This window comes from Lissotriton vulgaris, chromosome 3_1, assembly GCF_964263255.1.
Source record: "Lissotriton vulgaris chromosome 3_1, aLisVul1.2, whole genome shotgun sequence".
NCBI lineage: Eukaryota > Metazoa > Chordata > Amphibia > Caudata > Salamandridae > Lissotriton > Lissotriton vulgaris.
Window position 1 is genome coordinate 1512693694 of NC_141689.1, and position 20717 is coordinate 1512714410.

The following is a 20717-nucleotide window of genomic DNA, read 5'->3' on the forward strand; positions in this document are numbered from 1 at the left end:
ACCAGCTATCTCTCTGTTACCCTGAACAACACACCTCTGCCTTTTGGCTAAATTTGTATACCACATACATCCATACATACAAAGGCATTAACCACACGTAAGATCTCAAAAGCTAGCATTGATATATTTTTTCAAACCAGGTATCGCTGGAAGGGCATCTAGTTTACTCACTGAAGTTTATAGCTTACAAACGAAATCCTCTATGGCACAAGCAGACCAAGTTCAAAGTTTTCAAAATTAGGCTCATCTATTATAAATATATCTACAAGATGAAGTGAAACATTTGTAAGAGCTCAAGATAAAGGATTCATATGCATCAGAAAAACTACAATTTTCAAATTATGTTTTTTTCATATCTCCTTTTACGATATCTACCTTGGCGGCCTGCATATACATGTATATTGGAACACCAAAATGCAGTCCAATAAGAGCTTCAATAATTTTCTAGAAATTGTTAAATTTAGCTCTTGAGGGTTGGTTTCTTTCTTCATAGAGACTTAAGCAGCAGTTCTTTAGAGTACTCAAAGTGTTTTTATTGTTTGTCTGCAGGACAAGAGAGATGATATGGTCATAGGAGTAAAGTCTACAGCACTGCGGTTTGGAGAGCAGACAAAACAGTGGCTCAGCTGTTTCAGTGTTGCCATGCTTGTGGGTTTGACGGTGACTGGCATGAACTGTGACCAAACGCTCCCCTATTACGGTGCCCTTGCAGTAACTGGAGGTCACTTAGCTCATCAGGTAACCTCAACTCTTGATGTTGTTTTATAGCTGACCTGTTATTCTGCATGCAGAAATGTTACTCATGTGTTCAGAAAAAATAATGTATCAAGATATTAGTTCCACTAACATCTAATGATCTGTTCCAGAAATACCAGAACATTGAAAAGAACATAAGAGCATCTCCAGCTGCACTCCTCACTTTTCTTGTAGAATGTCTTCTGTTTTAGATTAGAGATGATTCATTTAAGTGTTGGCATACCTCTCTTGGCACATACCATCATGCATTACAAAAAGAATCGGGTCTGGTAGCTTACTGGGCTAAGGCAGCCATTACAGTGGTATATGTTACAACCCATGGTCACAGGCTTGAGTCAGGAGTCCCTCTTGCCTGACATACTCCTGAGATTAATAGAGTGAGTAGTGTTAAAGTCAGTACAGTATAACTCTGCCGTCTGCCAATAGCATCAAGATTTGCTTTGGGTGAATGTTTATCGATGACCTGATTTTCAAAAGAAGATGTAAATTATTAGAGACATAGGTGTACTTTTACTCATTTGGAGATTAAGTGAATACCAGATTTAGAAAAGGGTTCCGACATACGTTTAAATTGATTAATATTTTTGTAAACGTATGCACCGAAGTGTATTGTATTCACATACCTTACTGGCGTACACCAGTTTTAACAAACCCTACATACTTGGAAACTCTCCATTGTGCAGTTTCCAGCTGTGTACATTTAGGGAAACAGTGAAATTTACCAAATTACTTTTTCCCTTTTTTCTTTTCATGGGAAATATTTTTTCATGAAATGTATTCACTTGCCAAATCCACCACGAGCACATTGGGAACATAGAAGCTTTTCCCCAGACTATCTGCACTTCAAAAAATTAGTTCATTCAGGTGCCGGCAATTTCAAAGGTTTAGAAGACAATTATTTAAGGTTGCTTATCCTGTGGAAAAAACTCTTACTATGATAATTAACCAGGGAACCAACTCAAGAATATGGTGATTTTAATCTAATGTCTCTTAACAATGTACTGATAAAATCTTTTGCTACTATTCTGGCTAAGTGGCAAACGTAGAGAGTTTAGATCATGCACCCTAAAATTGATCAACACAAGGAATAGCATAAAAAAGCAACTTTTTTTTTTGTTGAAAACCTTTATTGTGCGAATAGAGGCATACAAATACGGGCCTACAACCAATCAGGCCGGCCACGACACATTAGAAACGCACAAGAGGCATCATTGAAATTCCCCGGCAGTCACCCAGTGGTATACAGGCAAGCAATCAAGCATTAAGAGTACGAGTGTAACCGCTGGAAGCAGGATGAAATAAGGTTAATTTTATAATATAAGAGGAAGTATAGCAGGATCAATTGCAACTTTTCGATATCTATATCCCCATGGCGGACTATATGTAAAGCAGAAATACAAAGGGGCTGTGATAAATGGAAATAATAGCAACAATTGACAGGAATCAATTTATGGTCGCCCCATTTCAGATCAGTTCCCACCACGGCCCGCCACACACCCGTCACCGCCGGAATGCGAGCTAGCACGGATCAGAAGAATCAGAGCAGCAACATAATAGCCATCCACTATACTAACCCCAGTAAAGAAAGAAAGAGGGGAGGGGTAAAGAAGAGAATGTCAAAAAGAGAGAAAGAAAGAACGCGGCGCCATTGCACTCACCCACGGCGAGCAAAGCACGCAGAACTGGAGGACCCGCTATTGGGCCAAGCCATGTAAGACATGCTACATGTGCAGTCAGTATCGTGGAAGCGGGAAAGCAACTCCTTCACTATCCGCTAACACGCCATGGAAGATGCGCGCAGACACAGCGCCCCGATAAAGGGACACAAAAGAGCCATAGAACTAAAGAAAAAGGAAGTCCAACAACAGAAAGACCCCATCCCTCCCACACCACCCTGCACCCCTGCAGAAGGCTACGGCCTACCCCCCCAGCAGCGTGCCTGTCGCCCTAAATAGAACCCGAAATATAGAAGAATCAGAAAGTAAGAAAAGGAAGACAACAGACCAAAAGAAGAAGAAAGGGAAAGGGGAAAGGGATCCAGTGGGAGAGGAGATCTGCAATCGAACATTCAGCTCCTACCCCCGCCATAACACAGCTAAAAACCACGTCAGAGCGAGAAGGACTCAACCTCAAATATCAGGAACAGGAAAAGGAATCGGTCATATTGGCACAGCTGCGGGTAGTCCTCATCCACGTACATTAACCATCAGTCCGCCGAAGCACTTCTGTCTCACCCCTGTCCTTTCCTAATCATGGCTTTCGTGCGTGACAAGGTGGTAGGTAGCAACCAATTCGGCATGGAGTACACACAGGATCGAAACAAGGCAGGCCAAGGGTGCAGTCCAGAGGACCCTAGTCTTGGGCAGCAAAGCAAGTAGAGGCTGCGGCAGACCAGACTGTCAAGTAGCAACATCAGGAGCAACAAACAAATTGAGTGTGGCCCCGCCGTCCAGACCAGTGAGGTAGCCCCTGCAAGGCAACCGCTAGACCACACTGAAGCAGTTCGAATCAAACATCTGCCGGGCCCCCCAGCCAGACCGGCATGGGCGGGTCCCAACGTGGGGCCCTCGGTCATGTTCACTACAGTTGAAAATTCCTGGAGATTCGGGGCCGATGACATACAATCTCGTCCATCTTGTCAATGCAGCAGGGACTCTCCGCTCCTTAACTTCTGGACCGGGCGTTCGAATAAAGCTAACCGGAGTCACCTCGAACTCCAACAATGGCAATCGTGGTGCAGAAAGATGGGCCACCAAAAAGCAGGGGTCGCTGGCGCCACCGTCTCACGGGCGCCGCCCGCCGAGTCCGGGCGAAGGGCTTCAAGATGGCCGGACAGGGCAACAAAAGGGGGGGGACAAGCCTTCTATACGGTCCACCCCAGTCCGAGGTGGGCCGCGCCCCGCCACAGAGCCCTCGGGCCACCAGACCGGGCCAGGTCAATCGCCACCGGAACAACCGCACAGCGGCCTCTTCAGCCGACCCCTCTCCACCACCGGGGGCCGGCGTCGGCACACCACTCCGGCCGACCGTCGCAGGCGAGTCCCCGGCCTGCACGCCGCGGAGGCTCCGGAACAAACAAGGGCACAACTCCAGATCCGCAGCACCCAGGAGCCCCCGGGACGAACGGTAAGTGCCAGAAAAGTTTCACCTTTCCATATTTAGTCGATTGTGTCTCCTCGGGGCAGGATAAGGTACAGGATATGCTCTTCAGGCAGAAAGGTTGACGGAGCCGAGCTACAGTGCGGCCATCACGGTCGCAGGCTTGGCTCCTCCCCCAAAAAGCAACTTTTTATTAGCTTTGTAGAAGATGTAAAGTGAGAGAAAACAACGTTGCAGAGATTGGTTAGGACACTGAACTAGGTCTGGGCTTGGAAATCGGTGGCACCGCTAGCTCACAAAGTGCTCCCTTTACTTCTCGAGCTGGGCATGGGGAGAGAGATGGTGTCACAGTTCCACCACACTTTATTGAACATGACTAAGGTTCACACTGGAAGCGCTGAGGAAGGAGGATTTAGATAAGGGCTTGTCTATGGTGGGGTTGTAATCAGTTGTGGGGTATATAAGAATGGTGTCTAGGAACGCAAGGCTTAAACTAATTCAGCACAGTATTTTAGACTGCACTTCCTGATGCTGAGTTGCCGTCACAAGTTATTTCTAGCGATCTGCTATGAATGCCCGAAATGCCACCCTGAAGGCGAACATCTCATGAATATGTTGTCGTCTGGTCCAGCCATTTTGAGCATTTGCTTACTAGGTCTAAAGGTTAGATCTAAAAAGATAAACATTGAGTGGAAATTTGGCCCTAACATTCGCTAAGAGAGATTGGTGCCCATGATATTAAATTCTCCAAGCACCCACTGATATCCCTGTGTAGAAGGGAATTAAATAAATGGGTCGAGGCTGAGGGTACATATAGTAAAGTCTCCTCTTCTGTGTAGTCACCCCAGATATTGGCCTTTGTCTGAAACTTATATTTCCTGGAATTAGGACTTTATGCCATCCAGTGCCACAGTTCTTGTGCTCTGCTCCTAAAATGCTTCTGTAGAATTGGTTTTGCACAGTTGCCGTATTTAACATTCTAGTAAAGACATTGTAAATTGGTGCAGTATGTGCACCAGTGGTATGGAAGGTAAGTCTAATTTATTGGCCACAATGTCTATTTACAGTACCCATTAACATAATACATATTTGGCTTCAAGTAACACCATTGTGCTCTGGCTGAGCTTCAGTTTAAAGGTGTGTCAAGGACAAACGGCAGGGAAAAGTGATTTGCCTATTTTTCTGTATTAGATAAATAACCCCTAAACTAACGTCCCACTAAGGTGCGCGCATGGGCGCTCCCCATCCTCTCTCCGCATATGGAGAAGCAGGGGTGAGTTGCTAGTACCTGTGCCAAAGAAGCTGTGATGCATACTTGGAACCCAAGTTCATCTTTGCTGACTGAAAGAGAACAGAAGTGTAAATGTTTCCCCTTTGAGAAGGAGGATACATGGATTCTACTATTTCAGTTGATGTTAACATGTGACCTCAAGTGCCAGTCTAAGACAGGGAACACAGGCTGTTTTTCTTCATACATTTCCTCTCTCCCTTACCCTTACATTCCATCCTCTATTCATCTGTGTATTTCTTTCTTAATTACTTTCTTCTTCGTCCCAACTTTCTTGCATTCCTTCCTTCTCACCTCACCTCTTCTCTCTTCCCATCCTAACTTCCTTTCTTATGTACCAAATCAGAATTGGTTGCCATAAGCTGCCACAGCAGCCCTCACAACACCATTGAGTGTTTTAAATTTGATTCCCATAATCCCTTGACATGTCAGCGACTGCTATCTCATGTTGCATTTGGGAGTGTCCAGTCATGCCAAGAAAAGACATCTCTAAGATATGAGTGTTTGAATGCAACAGAAGAGTAGGAGTGTGTAACCTAGTAACATTTGCGGACCTGAGCAAGTTTAGGCTCTTCGGAATATTATTATTATTTTTATTATAGATTTGTAGAGCGCATGGCTGCCCGTAAGCGTCCCAGCGCTAGTGAAGAAGAAGAAGGGGGGGGGGGGGAAGTTTTAAGGAAACAGCCATGTTTTGAGAAGTTTACGGAAGGGAAGGATGTCAGATTGGGCCCGAATGTCCAGTGGGAGAGAATTCCACAGTTTGGAGGCGTTGTAGGCGAAACGGCGGCCACCTGAGCGAGCTTTCTTGATCCTGGGTGTGGAGGTGGGATGAACGGAGTGCTCTGTTGGTTGTGTGAGGAGTGATGAGATCCTTCAATATGGGAGGGGCCTTCTTGTGCAGGATTTTGTGAGTGGTGCAGAGGGCCTTGAAATGCACTCTTTCTTGGATCGGCAACCAATGTAGGGACTTGAGGGAGGATTTGGCCGAGCAGCGATTGCTCGTGCCCATGAGGAGGCGTGCAGCCGTGTTTTGTACAACTTGGAGTTGTGAGATCACCTTTTTAGGAGCGCCGAGGTAGAGGGCGTTACCATAATCCAGATGGGACAGTATTAATCCCTGTATCAGGAGTTTTTCGGACTGAGGGGGCAGCAGCGGAAGAATTTTCCTGGAGGTCCGTAGGAGGCCATAGCAGATGCCAGCTGTTTTCCGGTATTGGGTGGAGAAGGTAAGCCCTTCGTCCAGCCATATCCCCAGGCTTTTGATTGCGCACTTGGGAATTGGAGGGGGCCCATGCATGGGGGCCAGAGAGACTCCGGGCGAAAATGAGATTGATTGCCCAGAACCATGATCTCAGTTTTTCCACTGTTCAACTTCAGGTGCGATCCATCCATCCACTTGGTTATCTCTCCGAGACAAGTGTAGAGATCAGGAGAGGGGTGGTTAAGCTGGTTGAGAGACACTACCATCTGGGTGTCATCAGCGTAGGTGAGTAGCTTGATCCCGAATGGAGCGACGATCTTCTCCAGGGGGGACATATATACGTTAAAGAGGGTCGGGCTGAGCGAAGAGCCCTGGGGGACCCCACAGTGTATCGGTGTGCTATTGGAGAGTAAGTCCCCGTCCGCCACCTGGAAAGATCGATCGCTCAGAAAGGAGTCGAGCCACGACAGGGCAACCCCTGAGATACCCAGGTCCCTGAGCCTACGGATCAGTAGGGAGTGGTTGACAGTGTTGAATGCCGCGCTAAGGTCCAGGAGGATCACTGCCACTGACCCTCCTTCATCCATGATCTTTTTGGCTTCATCGACCACCGCCACCATAGCAGTCTCCGTACTTTGGCCTGGCCTAAAGCCTGTCTGGGAGGGTCTAAGTAGGCCATTCGTCCCTAAGTAGTTAGAGATCTGTTGATTGATTATCTTTTCTGCAATTTTGCTAACACCAGGCAGGAGGGAAATCGGGCAGTAGTTATTTAATTCAAGGGGGTCCAGCTTCGGCTTTTTAATCAGAGCTTTAACAATTGCCCTTTTCCAACTGGGTGGGACCATTCCATGGGAGAGTGAAATGTTGATCAGGTTGACCAGCTGAGGTATAATGGTCAGGGAAACTAATTTTAGGATATTTAGAGGGGCAGGGTCCAGTGGGGAACCACTTTTGATTGACTGTAGGACAGGTAAAAGTTTGTCTGCTGTTGTCGGGACAAACCAGTCTAATTTAGGTTTTTGTGCTTGGGGTAAGACTTCAACCTGTTCAAGCGGTTCAGTAGTCTCTGGGGGGAGGGATGGGAGAGAGGTCAGAATATTTTTGATCTTGGTGTCAAAAAATTCAGCCAGTTCGTTACATCGGCTGACTGATGGCTCCACGGGGGCCGCTGGGTCAGGGATTTTTAAAAGGGATTTCGCAATATTGAATGTCTCCCTGGAGGAGTTCGCGGATGACCTGATTTTATCAACGAAGTACGTGGACTGTGCAGATTTAAGGGCTTTTTTGTAATTGAGCATCAGGCGCTTGTATTCTAATTTCTTTGCAGGGTCAAAGTCCTTTCTCCAAGCCCTTTCAGCTTTTTTACAAAGTTTTTTTAGAAGGCGTACTTCTGTTGTATATCAGGGCGACGACATTTTTTTTCGGGGTTTGCAGGTGAATCTTTTCGGGAGGGTAGTGTCCAATGAGTCCCCTATCCATAGTGAGAACTCGGAATCGGCTGATATGGGATCTGATCCGCCCCTTGGAGCGGTCCGCTCCAAGTGGTGTTTCCAGATTTCTAGGTCGAGTTTAGCCCAAGGGCGTGTAGGTCGGCTCGGAGGGGGTCTGTGGCGGGGGGGTTGGAATCTGCCACTTAAATGTAACTACATAATGGTCTGACCAGGGTATCGGAGATGGAGTAGAGATTGAAATATCGGGAACATTAGAGAAGATAGGATCTAGGAGATGTCCCAGCGTATGGGTTGGAAGGCGGCATTCCAGACGGAGGTGATAGGATGCAAGATCTAAAGAGAGGTCCGAGACCAACTTATCTTCATTCTTATCAAAATGGAGATTCAGGTCTCCTAGGATCATGAAGTTGAAATGGGTGGTAGCCATCGTAGTGGAGTGTTCCACTAGTGAGCTGCAAAATTGTCCTACCGAGCCCGGAGGGCGATATATAAGGAGCCCTGATAGAGATTTGCATGGGGACACTTGGATTGTGAATAGGGTATTTTCACAATCTGACAGGGGACTGCCTTGAAGGCGACAGGAGAGATGGTCCCTATGAATAATGGCTATTCCCCCTCCCTTGCCCTTAAGGCATTCTAGATGCTGTATGAGGAAACCTGGTGGGAGGGACCTGACGATGTCCGGATCAGATGAAGGTCCTAACCAGGTTTCCGTCAAAAAGAGAACCTCCAGCTGGAGATCCTCTTGCATGCTGTAAATTTCTTCGGCATGTTTATGGAGTGACCTGCAGTTCACTAGGTCCATGCGAACATCTGTGGAGGGGGAAGGACTAGGAACATTGGTGGTGAGTTTGAAGGGGCAGTTATGACAGTGTTTCGATGGACCGTCCACCAGGATAGAGTGGGAGCAGGGTGGGGAGGTCTTATGTCTCACTCATATCCTGCTCTACCCATAGCGCCGAGACGGCCTTGGGCATTTGTTTGCGCTATATAAATTGCATAAATTGCATAAATAAATAAATAGAATATGTAAGGGGATTCTGGAGGGTGGCTACCAGAGGGCTGGTCTCTGAGCTCGGTCGAGCGCGGACGGACGCAGACGGGCTTACCTCTGGGGCACGTCCGGCGCGCCCGCTGCGCTCGTCCGCTGCGCATACGAGTTGGAGGGGACATTTTGTAGTGGGAGGGCCTAAATCGCCCTCGCCACTAGACCGCCGAGCGAACTTACCCCCAAGATGGCGCCTGTGTATCAGCGCTCGTGATCCTGAGCCCGCGTCCCAGGAGCCCTAAGTCGGCTGCCTAAGGACGTGTGGGCCCTCGGGAAAGGAGTGGAGAGGTAGGGTTTTTTTAAAAGTAATGCACAGAATAAATTAAAAAGATGCGATTTTAAACAGAGCACACAAATTTTCACACAATGTGATTAAAACGGGTGAAGTAATTTCCCAGAGTTAAAAGCGATTTAAAATAAAGCCCCTGACTCCCGGCTGTGCCTCAAGAGTCTCGCTTCTGTCTTCTAACACTGAGTTGCGGGCTCTACTCGGTCCTATATGTAGTGGGAGGGCCTAAATCGCCCTCACCACTAGACCGCCGAGCGAAATTACCCCCAAGATGGCGCCTGTGTATCAGCACTCCGATACACCGAGAGATAACTGCCTAGCTCGCTGTTACATCTTGGATCGTTAACAAAACAGCGCTTATTAATCAGTACAGAGCTGTTGAATACTAGAACAAGCTTGATGTCCTTCCTATGTTCAAAATACCAAGGAAAGTAGCTCCTTGGGTCTGTGCACCTTCTGCAAAATTAGTAGCAACGCAGCCTAGGGAATGTATGTTTCAGCTGAGATTGTAAACCCTACTTGGGATGAGATAATCACAAGTGTTTTGCTGCTCTGTTTGGAATAGTACAGGTTCTTTGTATTTCTCTCTTCTCCAACCGCCACCAGACTTTGTGTAGAGGGGTAAATACAACAGTCACACGCTAACCATTTTAGTGAGAGCCTGATCAGTGCGGGAAATGAAAAAAAAATTATTCTGAAAACTCACAAATTGCGAGGTTAGTGACAGGAATGAGGTTAGTGTCAGGAATGAGGGATCGAGCGGGGTAAGGTGAAATCATGAGTGATTCCGTCAGAAGTGATTGACTAAGTGAGAGCCAGACCTGCTATTTAAAAAAATACTCCATTCTGTAAGGGTGGTTTGGGAAAACAATAACTTTTTTTTACACTCAACTACAACAAACTGTAGATAGGTGGTACTATTACTAAGATTAATGGAACTCAAGTTACCGGCCTTGGGGGGCGCTAGAGGGCGCACTGCAGAATGGGCGCACTGTCGTGAGGCTCCTGCTGCCCGGAGCTATTATCCGCCTAGGGATCCTGATTACCATCGCTGCGCCCTGATCTGACCCTATAGATCTACTGGGATACCGACTGGCCACCCACGGTCCAACTCCTGGTCCGTTCGGAGGTTGCTGGCCGAAGTTACGAGGGCTCCAAGTTTCCCCGACTTGCGCTCTGGAGGTCGGGTGTTCCGTAGCCCGGCGTCATCCTTCACGCTAGCCTGCGGCTCTGCACGTGGGGTGTAGGCCCTGCTCTGCCTCTCTCCACCAGGCCTACTTGCTGGCCGGGCATGCTGCTGAATGCTCCCCTGTCCTTGAACTGATTTCTCGGCTCCTACATCTGCCTGCCCAGGAACTATTGCTTACAGAGACACGGCGGATCATCGTCTGGTCGCCTGGAGAACAACCCCTCTGGCCTGGGAGCGGAGACGGCCATTTTTCTTCGCTGGGAGTGGCGGGGCGTACATGCCTGCTCGTGCCCCCGTTTTTCGGCGTTTGGCCTAGAACTTGGGCCGGCCTGCAGCCTAACTCTCCTTGACTTTGGTGCCCCGCTGTGCTACTAGCGCTTTATTATGGGGAAGCCGGACACTAAACAATCTAAGTTGTCCTTTGACTCTGGAGTGGCTAGAAGGGGAACGCGACTGCTCCAGGATGCCGGGACTTCGCGGTCTCCCCCCCCGCCTGTCGCTGATACTGTGCCGCAGCCACCAACTCCGGACTTTCACCAGATGATGCAGGAGATGAGGCAGGGGTTTGCCATGATAGTGGACAAGGTGGACAAGATATCGTCGCGCATGGATGCGGTGGTCCAGAAGCTAGACGTGCACGAGGAACGCCTGACAACGGCGGAACAGCGCATCTCGGACCACGACGACACGGCTGCCACTCATACCACCCAGCTGGCGAGAATGGATAATATATTGCGGGTAATCGCCGCTAAGAATGAGGAGTTGGAGGCGAGGAGTAGGCACAATAACGTTCGCATTGTAGGTGTGCCGGAGTCCACGAATGTTGGAAAGATGGAAACCTATGTGAAGAGACTTCTGGTGGGCGCCATTGGTGCGGATGCTTTCTCGTCCCAGTTCATCGTCGAGAGAGCGCACCGGTCACTGGGGCCTCGGCCGGCCTCTGGAGCCGCACCGCGCCCCATCATTGCGCGTCTTTTAAACTATCGTGACCGGGACGCTGCCCTCCAGGCTGCCCGCACCAATCGGGCCCTCTCCTTTGATGGGGTGTCTTTCACCATGTACCCCGACTTCACGCCGATGGTGCAGGACCAGCGTCGTAAGTTCCTGGGGGTGAAAAAGAAACTTCGGGAACTGCAAGTAGACTACGCTTTGCTTTACCCTGCCAAGCTTAGAGTGACGCACCAGGCTAAGTAACACTTTTTTACTAACCCACAGCATGCTGAGGATTTTGCAAAGCGCCTCAAGCGCGATCGAGCTGCTGCAGATCGAGGAGGTGATCGAGACCCTGAGGGTGAACATTCGGCGGCTGAGGAGGAGGTCGCCTGATTGGGGTGACTTTGTTCTTTTTTTTGTATTGAGACGTTATGGACGTATGTCCTATGCATTGACTTCCTTAACCGCATTGGAGGCCTAACTGCCATCCGCTTTTTTGAGGCGGGGGCCTTATCTTGCCTGTTTGCAATTGTATGTATGGGTGGCGTTTATTGGGGTCGGTATGGAACCGCAGGATGGTGCTATTCGGTTTCGCGCTCTGGGCACCCATCCCCCCCCCCGCGCTGCGCCTGGGGCCATTTGGGACTCGTTGGCTCGGACACTGGCGTGGTGTGTGGGAGTGGTGTCGTGCACCTCTAGAGGGTTCCTCGGAGGGTGTACCCCACTTGTACCTTTGGTTTGGATTCTAGTCCTTTGTTGGTTGACTGGATGTGTGTTGGTGGGGAATGGGGGGGGGGGGTGGGGATGTGCATGGCCTGATAGTTGGGGTGTCATCAGGTGGGTGGGTGGGGTGGGGATGATGCTGACGACACGTGCTCGCCCAGGCCTCATGGGTCCTTGCGGGGATTGCTATTGCTGTCTGTATGTACAGGCGCGGCTACGAGCCCGCTGCTTCGGCTGGTCCATTTTTATCTTGGGCGGCATTGGTCCTGGGGCCCTTGCCTTCGTCCGTTGTGAGCCTGAGAGGAACGGCCGCCATCTTTGGCGACCGCGTGGTGGTGAGCGCGCTGCACGAGGAATGCGTGTGCGGGCTGTGGGCCGGATGAGCTGTGTTTACTGCGTGCTGCGCGATGTGTTTCCTGTGTGCCTGTTGCACGGATGGGGCAGCTGGGGGGGGTTGTTGTGGTTCTGGTTGCTTGGTTTGGAGATGGCTGGGATGTGTGTGGAGTGTATGTGGTGGGACGACTGCGTCCTGGATTGGTGTCCTGCTGCTGGCTGCTGCTGGGAGTCGGACGTTCCGCCTTTGCTCATTGGGTCCTGTGGGGCCCTGAAAATGGCTAATGTCGACTGTCATTATAGATCAGATATCAATTTTGTCCTGGAATGTACGGGGTCTTAATGATGCCAGAAAATGTCGTAATGTGATCCAGTATTTGGACAGGCATGCTATTCATGTTGCCCTCCTCCAGGAGACGCATCTGCGAACCGGACCTTCCCCCAGCTTTGGTGGGAGGTGGGCTGCGGCCAGGAAGTTTGCTTCATACTCCTCTTATGCTCGCGGGGTTGTTATCCTTGTTAAAAGATCGCTCGCATTTCAAGAACTGGGTTCTATGGGGGACCCTGAGGGGCGCTATGTGCTACTGTGGGGGCGGCTTGGGCAGGTCACTGTGCTGTTTGTTAATTGCTATGCTCCCAATGTTGATACGCCAACCTTTTTTGTTACATTGTGGGGTCATGTGCTTGCTGTAGATGCCACTTGCATTGTGTGGGGGGGGATTTCAATTTTGCACTTCATGCTCATTTGGATAGATCGGACGGGAGTCCTCAGTATAATGTGCAAGCTAGAGAAGTTCTGCGGGGGGTTGTGGAGGAGGCTGGACTGATCGACAGCTGGAGGTACTCTCACCCTGCCACTAAGGAGGGCACTCATTACACTGCACACGCGCGCTCATGGGCGAGGCTGGACTATGTGTTTCTCTCTAGGGGGTTGGTGGCTGGCCTACGGGAGGCTGTGCATCTTGCTCGCACGTATTCTGATCACTGCCCGGTGAAGGTTGTTTTATCTGTTCCCGGGCTGCAAAGGCCGCGCCCGCCTTGGCGCCTTTTTCCGACTGCCTTGCTTGACCCTGTGTTCAGGGAGGAGCTTGGCGAGGAGGTGGAGGCGTTCTTCCCCAGAAACAAGGGTTCTGTCGACAGTGTTGAGGTCATATCGGGGGCGTTCAAGGTTACAATCCGAGGAGTCACTATCTCTAAAAGTTGTGGAATGCTTAAACTGATTGTTCGGACCCTCGGGGGCTTGGAGGGTGACTTGCGTGACTTAGAACGCAGGATGCAGGCTGACTCGGATCCCGATCTTTTGAGCCAGTTCCGTACCAAGCTCTCCGAGTATGAAGAGGAGGCCGCCAGGGAGGCTAAACATAGGGGAAAGTATTGGACGGCGAGGAGGTACTGTGAGGGAGAGCGGCCCGGTAAGGTCCTTGCTGCCCTTACTAGACATCCAAGACATGGGTCGGACGTGCTGGAATTGGTTTTGCCGGATGGCACTCGCTGTCGGGACACTGCTGAGATTCAGCGTACCTTTATTGACCATTACGCACACCTTTACACGACACAGCAGACTGGGGAGACACGATATGGCGGATTTCTTGATGAGTTGGCACTTTGTTGGTTGTCCGATGATCATCGGGCGTTCTTAGGTAGGCCCCTGGAGGTGGAGGAGGTCAGGAATGCCATCATATCTTTGAATAATGGGAAGGCCGCTGGTCTGGATGGCCTTCCTGCTGAATTCTATAAGTGTTATGTGGACATTATGGCCCCCGTCCTCCGCAAGGTTTTTGAGGAGTCCCTGGAGGAGGGGCGACTGCCGTGTTCCGGGAGGTCGCTATTACGTCGCTGCTCAAGCCGGGAAAGGATCCGTTGGATGTGGGTTCCTATAGGCCCCTCTCATTGCTCAACTGCGATGTCAAAATACTTGCGAAGGTCCTGGCGGTGAGGCTCGCTGAGCTCATGCCTGTTATTGTTCTGCCCGATCAGTCGGGGTTTGTGCCCGGTCGTGCTACCTCCCACAATCTTCGCACCTTGTTCTCCCTTATTTCGACCATCGCTCCAGATATCCCGGTCGCCGCCATCTTCCTTGATGCCACTAAGGCGTTCGACTCCGTTGAGTGGGGCTATCTTATTGATGTACTTTGTCGGATGGGCTTTACTCGGATCTTTATTTCATGGGTTAAGCTCTTATATACTGATCCGATGGCGAGGGTGGTGGTGAATGGGGTGCTATCCCCCCGTTCCCTCTCACAAGGGGGACTCGTCAGGGATGCCCCCTCTCGCCCCTCCTATTTGCCATTGCCATTGAGCCTCTGGCCTGCAGGATTCGTCAGCTACACCAGCAGAGCGCCTTTAATTGTCTTCAGCGTGAGGTCGGGATTTCTTTGTACGCTGACGATGTCACGCTTTATGTGAAAGATCCTGAAGGCAACCTTAATGCGCTCTTGCGGGAGCTGGTTGCTTTTGGGGGTGTCTCCGGTGTCCATATCAACTGGCGGAAATCCCAACTCTTCCCCCTTACTGCGGCTGTGGCTAGGTTTCCTCTTGATTACCCTTTGGAATGGTGCGATTCGGAGCTGCGGTACCTCGGCATTGTTGTGTCATTGGACAGAGAAGAAACGATCAGGCTTAATTATGGTGTGGCTATTACTAAACTGGCAGACGACGTCACTAGATGGATGTCCTTGCCTCTCTCCATGGCCGGTCGGGCGTCACTTATCAAGATGGTAGTTTTGCCCCGCTTCCTGTACCTCTTTCAAAACCTTCCATATCATCCTGGTGCTTATTTCTTTCGCAGACTTCGCTCTGAGCTCATACGATTGTTTTGGGGGGGGGCAAACAGCCGCGGGTGGCATGGGCTACCCTTACACTACCCTATTCTGATGGAGGATTCGACGTCCCTAAATTTGAGCTTTACTATCTTAGCGCTCAAACGCATTACGCTTATCACTGGATGCGCCCCACGCCGTTTATGCCCCAAATAGCGGCTGAACATTGGGTTGCCCATCCGCTCCCATTGGAGGGGTTAGTATTGGGCAAGGTGTCAGATGTGGATACGCCTCGAACGACGGTGACATGCACGGTGGATGCTTGGAAACGGGTAGCACGACTGCTGGGTGTCTCCTTTCTTTATTCGCCGGCCCTGCCTCTTTCCTATCATCCTGATTTGTCTCTGTTGCTGGAAACGGGGTTTCAACGAATGTGTAGGCGGCTCGGTATTCTTACGTGGGGTGACGTGTTTCACGAAGGTGCCTTCCGTACCCAGGCTCATTTCTTTGGAGTTGCTGCCTGCTCCCCCTTGGAGCTGTTTTACTATGTTCGTCTGAGGCAGGGCATGCCTTGTTACCGGATTTCCCTTCGGAGCCGGAGGTCACCCTCCCCCTCCATGTGCTGTTGGTTTCAGATGGGCGTCACCTGGTGTCGAAATTATACGGTGCTATTCGCCGACAGCGCTCTGTCCCGGCCAATCGGGTGCGTGAGCAGTGGGATGCTGAGCTGGGAGCCCCTATTACTGACGAGCAATGGCAGTATTGCTGTGGACTCACGGCCAATGTTTCTTCCAGTTGTCGCCTGAAAATCATCCATTACAAGTTTGTCCAGAGGTACTATTACACCCCGGCGAGGAAACTTCGGTTTCATTTATCGGAGGATGACAGATGCGCTAGGTGTCGAGCAGAAGGTGCTGACTTTCTGCATTTGGCTTGGAGTTGTGCGGGGGTACTGGAATACTGGACTCAGGTCCATGTGGCCCTGCAGGTTATGGCGGAGGATGGTGTGGCGTTTGACCCCTTGGTGATGTTGCTGGGTTATTCTAAGGACGTGCCTGCCTCTCATCGTAGATTTGTTGACGTGGCCCTGCTTCTGGCTAAGCGTAGGGTTGCTTGCTGCTGGGGTCGGGGCAGGGTACCGCGCTTCCAGGATTGGTTGAATGACCTCATATACTGTCAGGACCAATATAATGTCTATTCTGAATTGATGCCTGTGAGGTGCAGGCCCAAGGACTTTTGGAGCCCGCTTCAGGTGTACCTCCTAACTAGAGCTGTGCAGGATTCTGATTCTGAACATGAGGACCGAGTAGGTGTTGGTTAACTGCGGCACGGCGGGCTGGGATATCATTCTACATTGGCTGATCCTCAGATATCGGGGGGGGAGTGAACTGCATCCTCTTTCTGCGAGCTCAAGGGGGCTGTATTTCCTTGTGTGTCACTCAGATGGTAGAAATAGAGATCGGACTCCTGTCGGGTCTTAGCCCTTCTTTCTGTTTCTCCTTTGTTTTATTTTTGCGCTAACAGAACATGCCCATACTGTATCATCTCATCAGCTTGCCTGTTCGTCCTGGATCATCATTCTCCTACATGCTATGTGAACTTCAATATTGCTATATATATTGATTGCTATGCCACTCTGTACTCGGGACTTTTTTGAGTATGTCGTACTATTGTACTGGCCATTTATGACTGTATGTATCATGTATGCACTTCGTTTTTCCTTGCTTATCTCCAAATAAAGGTTTAAAAAAAACTCAAGGGGCGTGGCCAAGATGGCGGGGTGAGCGGACGCTTCCTCCCGTAGCTCCTCCAGCCCAGCTCAGCTTGAGCCCTGATTTCTGCGCTTCTCTCCCCCCGCGGCTGCATCGCGGGTGAGAGGACTGTGCCGGAGTTCGTGGGGCACATTTTGGTGCCACTTTGACTTCTGTGACCCCGGGGGAAGTTCCCGAGAAGTTTATTCTGAGATCGCCCCGAGGAGTAGAGCCCGGGTCGCCCCGAGGAGAAGAGCCTGGAGGCGGAGCGTAGTGCGGCGCTGTCCGCGCGCCTCGGCTGGCCCGAGTGCTGAACAGCGGAAAGCCTGAGATCCCGAGGGAGCGGACTAGACGGACTCCGCGGAGTGCGGTGGCTTCCTGGCCGGTGCCCTGGTGGCGGGCACCATTGCTGGACGACGGACCTTAGCCCTGCACCGACGGCCTTCCCCCTACCCGGGGTCTCGAAGGGTGACGACTTGCGAACTCCGCGCCTGGAGGCGCTGGATGGCGGAGTTCGAGCAGTGCCCGAGCCGGGCAAATCAACTGGTGGTGGAGGGAGGCATTGGTTTCATGCTCTCCGGACCCGTTACCATTTGAGAGTCGCCCACGGACTTGCTGGCCCGGGTTGCCTTCTTGGGTCCCACCCTCCCGCCATCTTGTCTTTGTGTGGCTGAGCCCAGTGATCCCTGCCCGCGCCCTTCTCACACGGAAGCCTCGGCTAGTCCTGGCACCGACTCATCTGCTGCCCTCCCTGGGAGCACGAAGCAGGAGGCCTACACTTCGGACGTTGCTGCCTGCCCTACTGGCCCGGGGGCCGTCTTGCCCGGGCCCGGACCGCCATTTTGTCGCCTGTGACGCACTACCCTTGTCTTCGGCGAAGGCCCCACATCTGGTGCCCGCGAGCGGCGGCGCTCGCCTACAGCAACTGACCCTGGGCTTTGCCGGGCCCCAAGATGACTGGAAGACGTGGCGCGGCGCGAGGAGACCGCACTTTGCCGGAAATGCTCGGCAGGTCCCAGCAACTACGCGACAGGACGCAGCCGTCCCCGGGGGCCTCCCGGGCATCAACGGACGCAACCGTGGGCGAGCCGCCGGTCACGCGGTCCTTCATGGAGGACTTATTCAGCTCCCTCAAGGAGGAATTTCAAACTCTTAAGACCGAAGTGGCTGGAGAGGTCCGGGAGGTGCGCAGGGAGGTCGAAGGCCTGGGCGAGCGGGTCGATGCTGTGGAGACGGCGGCTCAACGCCGCGATGAGGAGATAACCCATCTCCAGCAGGACGTCCTCCGCCTCCGGGAGCAATGTGTCGAGCTCCAGGCCCACTCGGAGGACCTCGAGAACAGGTCCAGGCGGAACAACATCCGGGTGCGGGGTGTTCCATCCGCGGATGAAGGTGCGAACCTAGTGGCTTATCTGCAGGACCTGTTCCGCGACATCTTGGAGGAAGAAGCGGATTTCCCAATCCGCATTGACAGAGCACACAGGGTGGGCCGCCAACGCCAGTCATCGGCACCCCCGCCTGATATTCTGGCATTCTTGCCGGATTTCCCCCTAAAGGAGCGCATCATTACGGAGGCCCACAGGAAGCAACCACTGACCTTCCGAGATAGACCTGTGGCGCTCTATCAGGACCTGTCCGCCATCACACTGCAGAAGCGCAGGTCCTTCCGCATCGCTACGGACTTTCTGCGAGAGCACGAGACAGCCTATTCCTGGGGTCACCCCTTCCGTCTTATCTTTCGATGGAATGGGGTGCTGCATCAACTGCGCTCCTTACAGGATGTCTGCGGAGTGCTGGGTCTTACTGCTACGGAGGAGGAAGGGGCTACACCCGCATGGCGGCGCCCCGAGCGGCGGGGCCGACGGAGGTCGAGAAGGCGCCCATCGTCAGCGCCTACGAGTCGTCCAGACTCGCCCACCATCAGAGCTGAAATGGCGGAAGCCCTGAGGACTGCGGCCAGGAACTTGCCTGAATCTACTGGTGTGGCCTTAACGGCCTAACTTTTCTCCGGGGGGAGAGGCTCTTAGCTTTAACGATGCTGGGCTGGGGGCTGGGGGGGCGAGGGGGGTGGTGTGTGGCTGGACGTCCACTTGACTGTTTTCTGCAGACTCGCCCATTTGGGCTAGACTGAGACTATGGGGTGTTGTTCTCTGCTTTTTGTTTTGGCTGGTTGCCATGAGTCGGTTTTGGGGGGGTTTCACTGTTGGTTTGTTGTGGGGGGGGTCCCGTCCGAAACTGTCCGAACGTGTACGATGCCGCTTTTGGCCTTCCCTGCACCCCTGCCCCGCGCGTCCCCTCCGCTGATCCCCCGCCTGCTGCATAGCGCGTTGTTTCCCTGGAGGCGATGCCACCCCTGAAAGTTGTGACCCTTAATGTTAAGGGTCTGAATAACCCCGTGAAGCGTAGGGCGATCCTTTCCCTGTTGGAGGGGTCGCAGGCGGATATCTGCCTCCTGCAGGAGACCCATTTACTTTCCAGGGATTGCCATAGGTTGCGCTCTGCCAAGTTCCCCACGCAACTCTTTTCCTCTGCTGCGACTAAGACCGCTGGGGTGGCCATTCTTCTAGCCAGCTCCTTTAGGGGGGAGGTGTTGTATAAACATGCTGAGCAGAAGGGGAGGCTTTTAGTGTATCGCATGCGCTTGGGAGGTGTTGCCTTTACGGTTGGTTCGGTTTACAGCCCAAACGACCACCAGGATCGTTTCCTGGAATCAGTGTTGGTGGACGTTACTGCCTCGCCCGATCGCCATATCATCTTGGGGGGAGACCTGAATATGGTCTTCGACTCCACTCTAGATAGGTCTGCCCAGCGCTTTCCGCAGACAGGGGAGCTTTCTAAAGCGGTACAGGACCAGATTGCGGAGATGGACCTGCATGACCTCTGGCGCACCATGCACCCCACCGATAGGGACTACTCATATTTTTCCCACGCACACCGCACTTATTCGCGGTTGGATTATCTTTTGGCAAGCGGCCCGCTTCGCTCGGCCGCCACGGCGGCGGACATCGGGGTCTTGTCCCTGTCCGATCATGCGCCGGTTTCCGGAGTCTTTGCTTGGCCGGCGGCCCCCCCCTCCAGAGGGATGTGGCGGCTTCGGGACACGCTTCTCCATAAGAAATCGGTGGTGAGGCGGGTGGAGGAGGTTATCCAGGACTACCTGACCCACAATAACAACTCTGACATGTCCCTGGCTACGCAGTGGGCGGCTTTGAAAACAGTCGTCAGGGGAGAGTTTATCTCCATTTCCTCGGCGGAAAACAAGGAACGCCAGCGCAAGAGGGAGGAACTGACGGCGCAGGTTAGGGAGCTTGAGCAGGTCCACCGCCGAACGGGAGCTCCTCGTGTGTGGAAGCAACTGAAGGCGGCACGGAAACTCCTCTCTGCGTTGGATCTAGACCGGGCGGAGTACGCAGCGCTGCGCCTGAAACATGCCTTTTACACCGGCGGAGACAGGTGCGGTAAGCTCCTGGCCCATAGGCTCAGGGCTGCGCAGCAACGCAATGTGGTGAAGGAGCTGGTGGGAGTGGATGGGATCCCGGTTTCCGGTGACGCGGAGGTGGCAGATACCTTTCGTTCCTTTTACGAGGCACTGTACGCTTCAGACCCTTCCCCACCGGGAGAGGCTGAGGCCTATTTGGACTCCGTGACCCTCCCGGCCTTGGACCCCTCCCAGGCGGACCACCTAGAGAGGGACATTCACGTGGAGGAGGTCATCTCCGCGATCGCACGGCTGAAGCATGGTAAAGCCCCGGGCCCGGATGGCTACACGGCCTTGTTCTACAAGACCTTCTGTCCCACTGTTGCTCCTCTCCTGGCTCGCTTGTTCAATTCCTTCTCCGAACCGGGTGCCATCCCACCGGACCTCCTCTCGGCGACTGTGTCGGTTATCCCCAA

The 20717-nt window shown here is 52.1% G+C and overlaps 1 protein-coding gene across 1 annotated transcript in view; it reads left to right on the plus strand.

Annotated features, from left to right (window-relative positions):
- Window positions 1-20717, plus strand: part of COQ2 (coenzyme Q2, polyprenyltransferase) — a 407280-nt gene that overhangs the window by 267123 nt on the left and 119440 nt on the right. The window contains exon 7 of the mRNA XM_086961980.1: window positions 550-738. Within this exon, the coding sequence (XP_086818106.1) occupies window positions 550-738 (189 nt within the window). The remainder of the gene's footprint in view (window positions 1-549; window positions 739-20717) is intronic.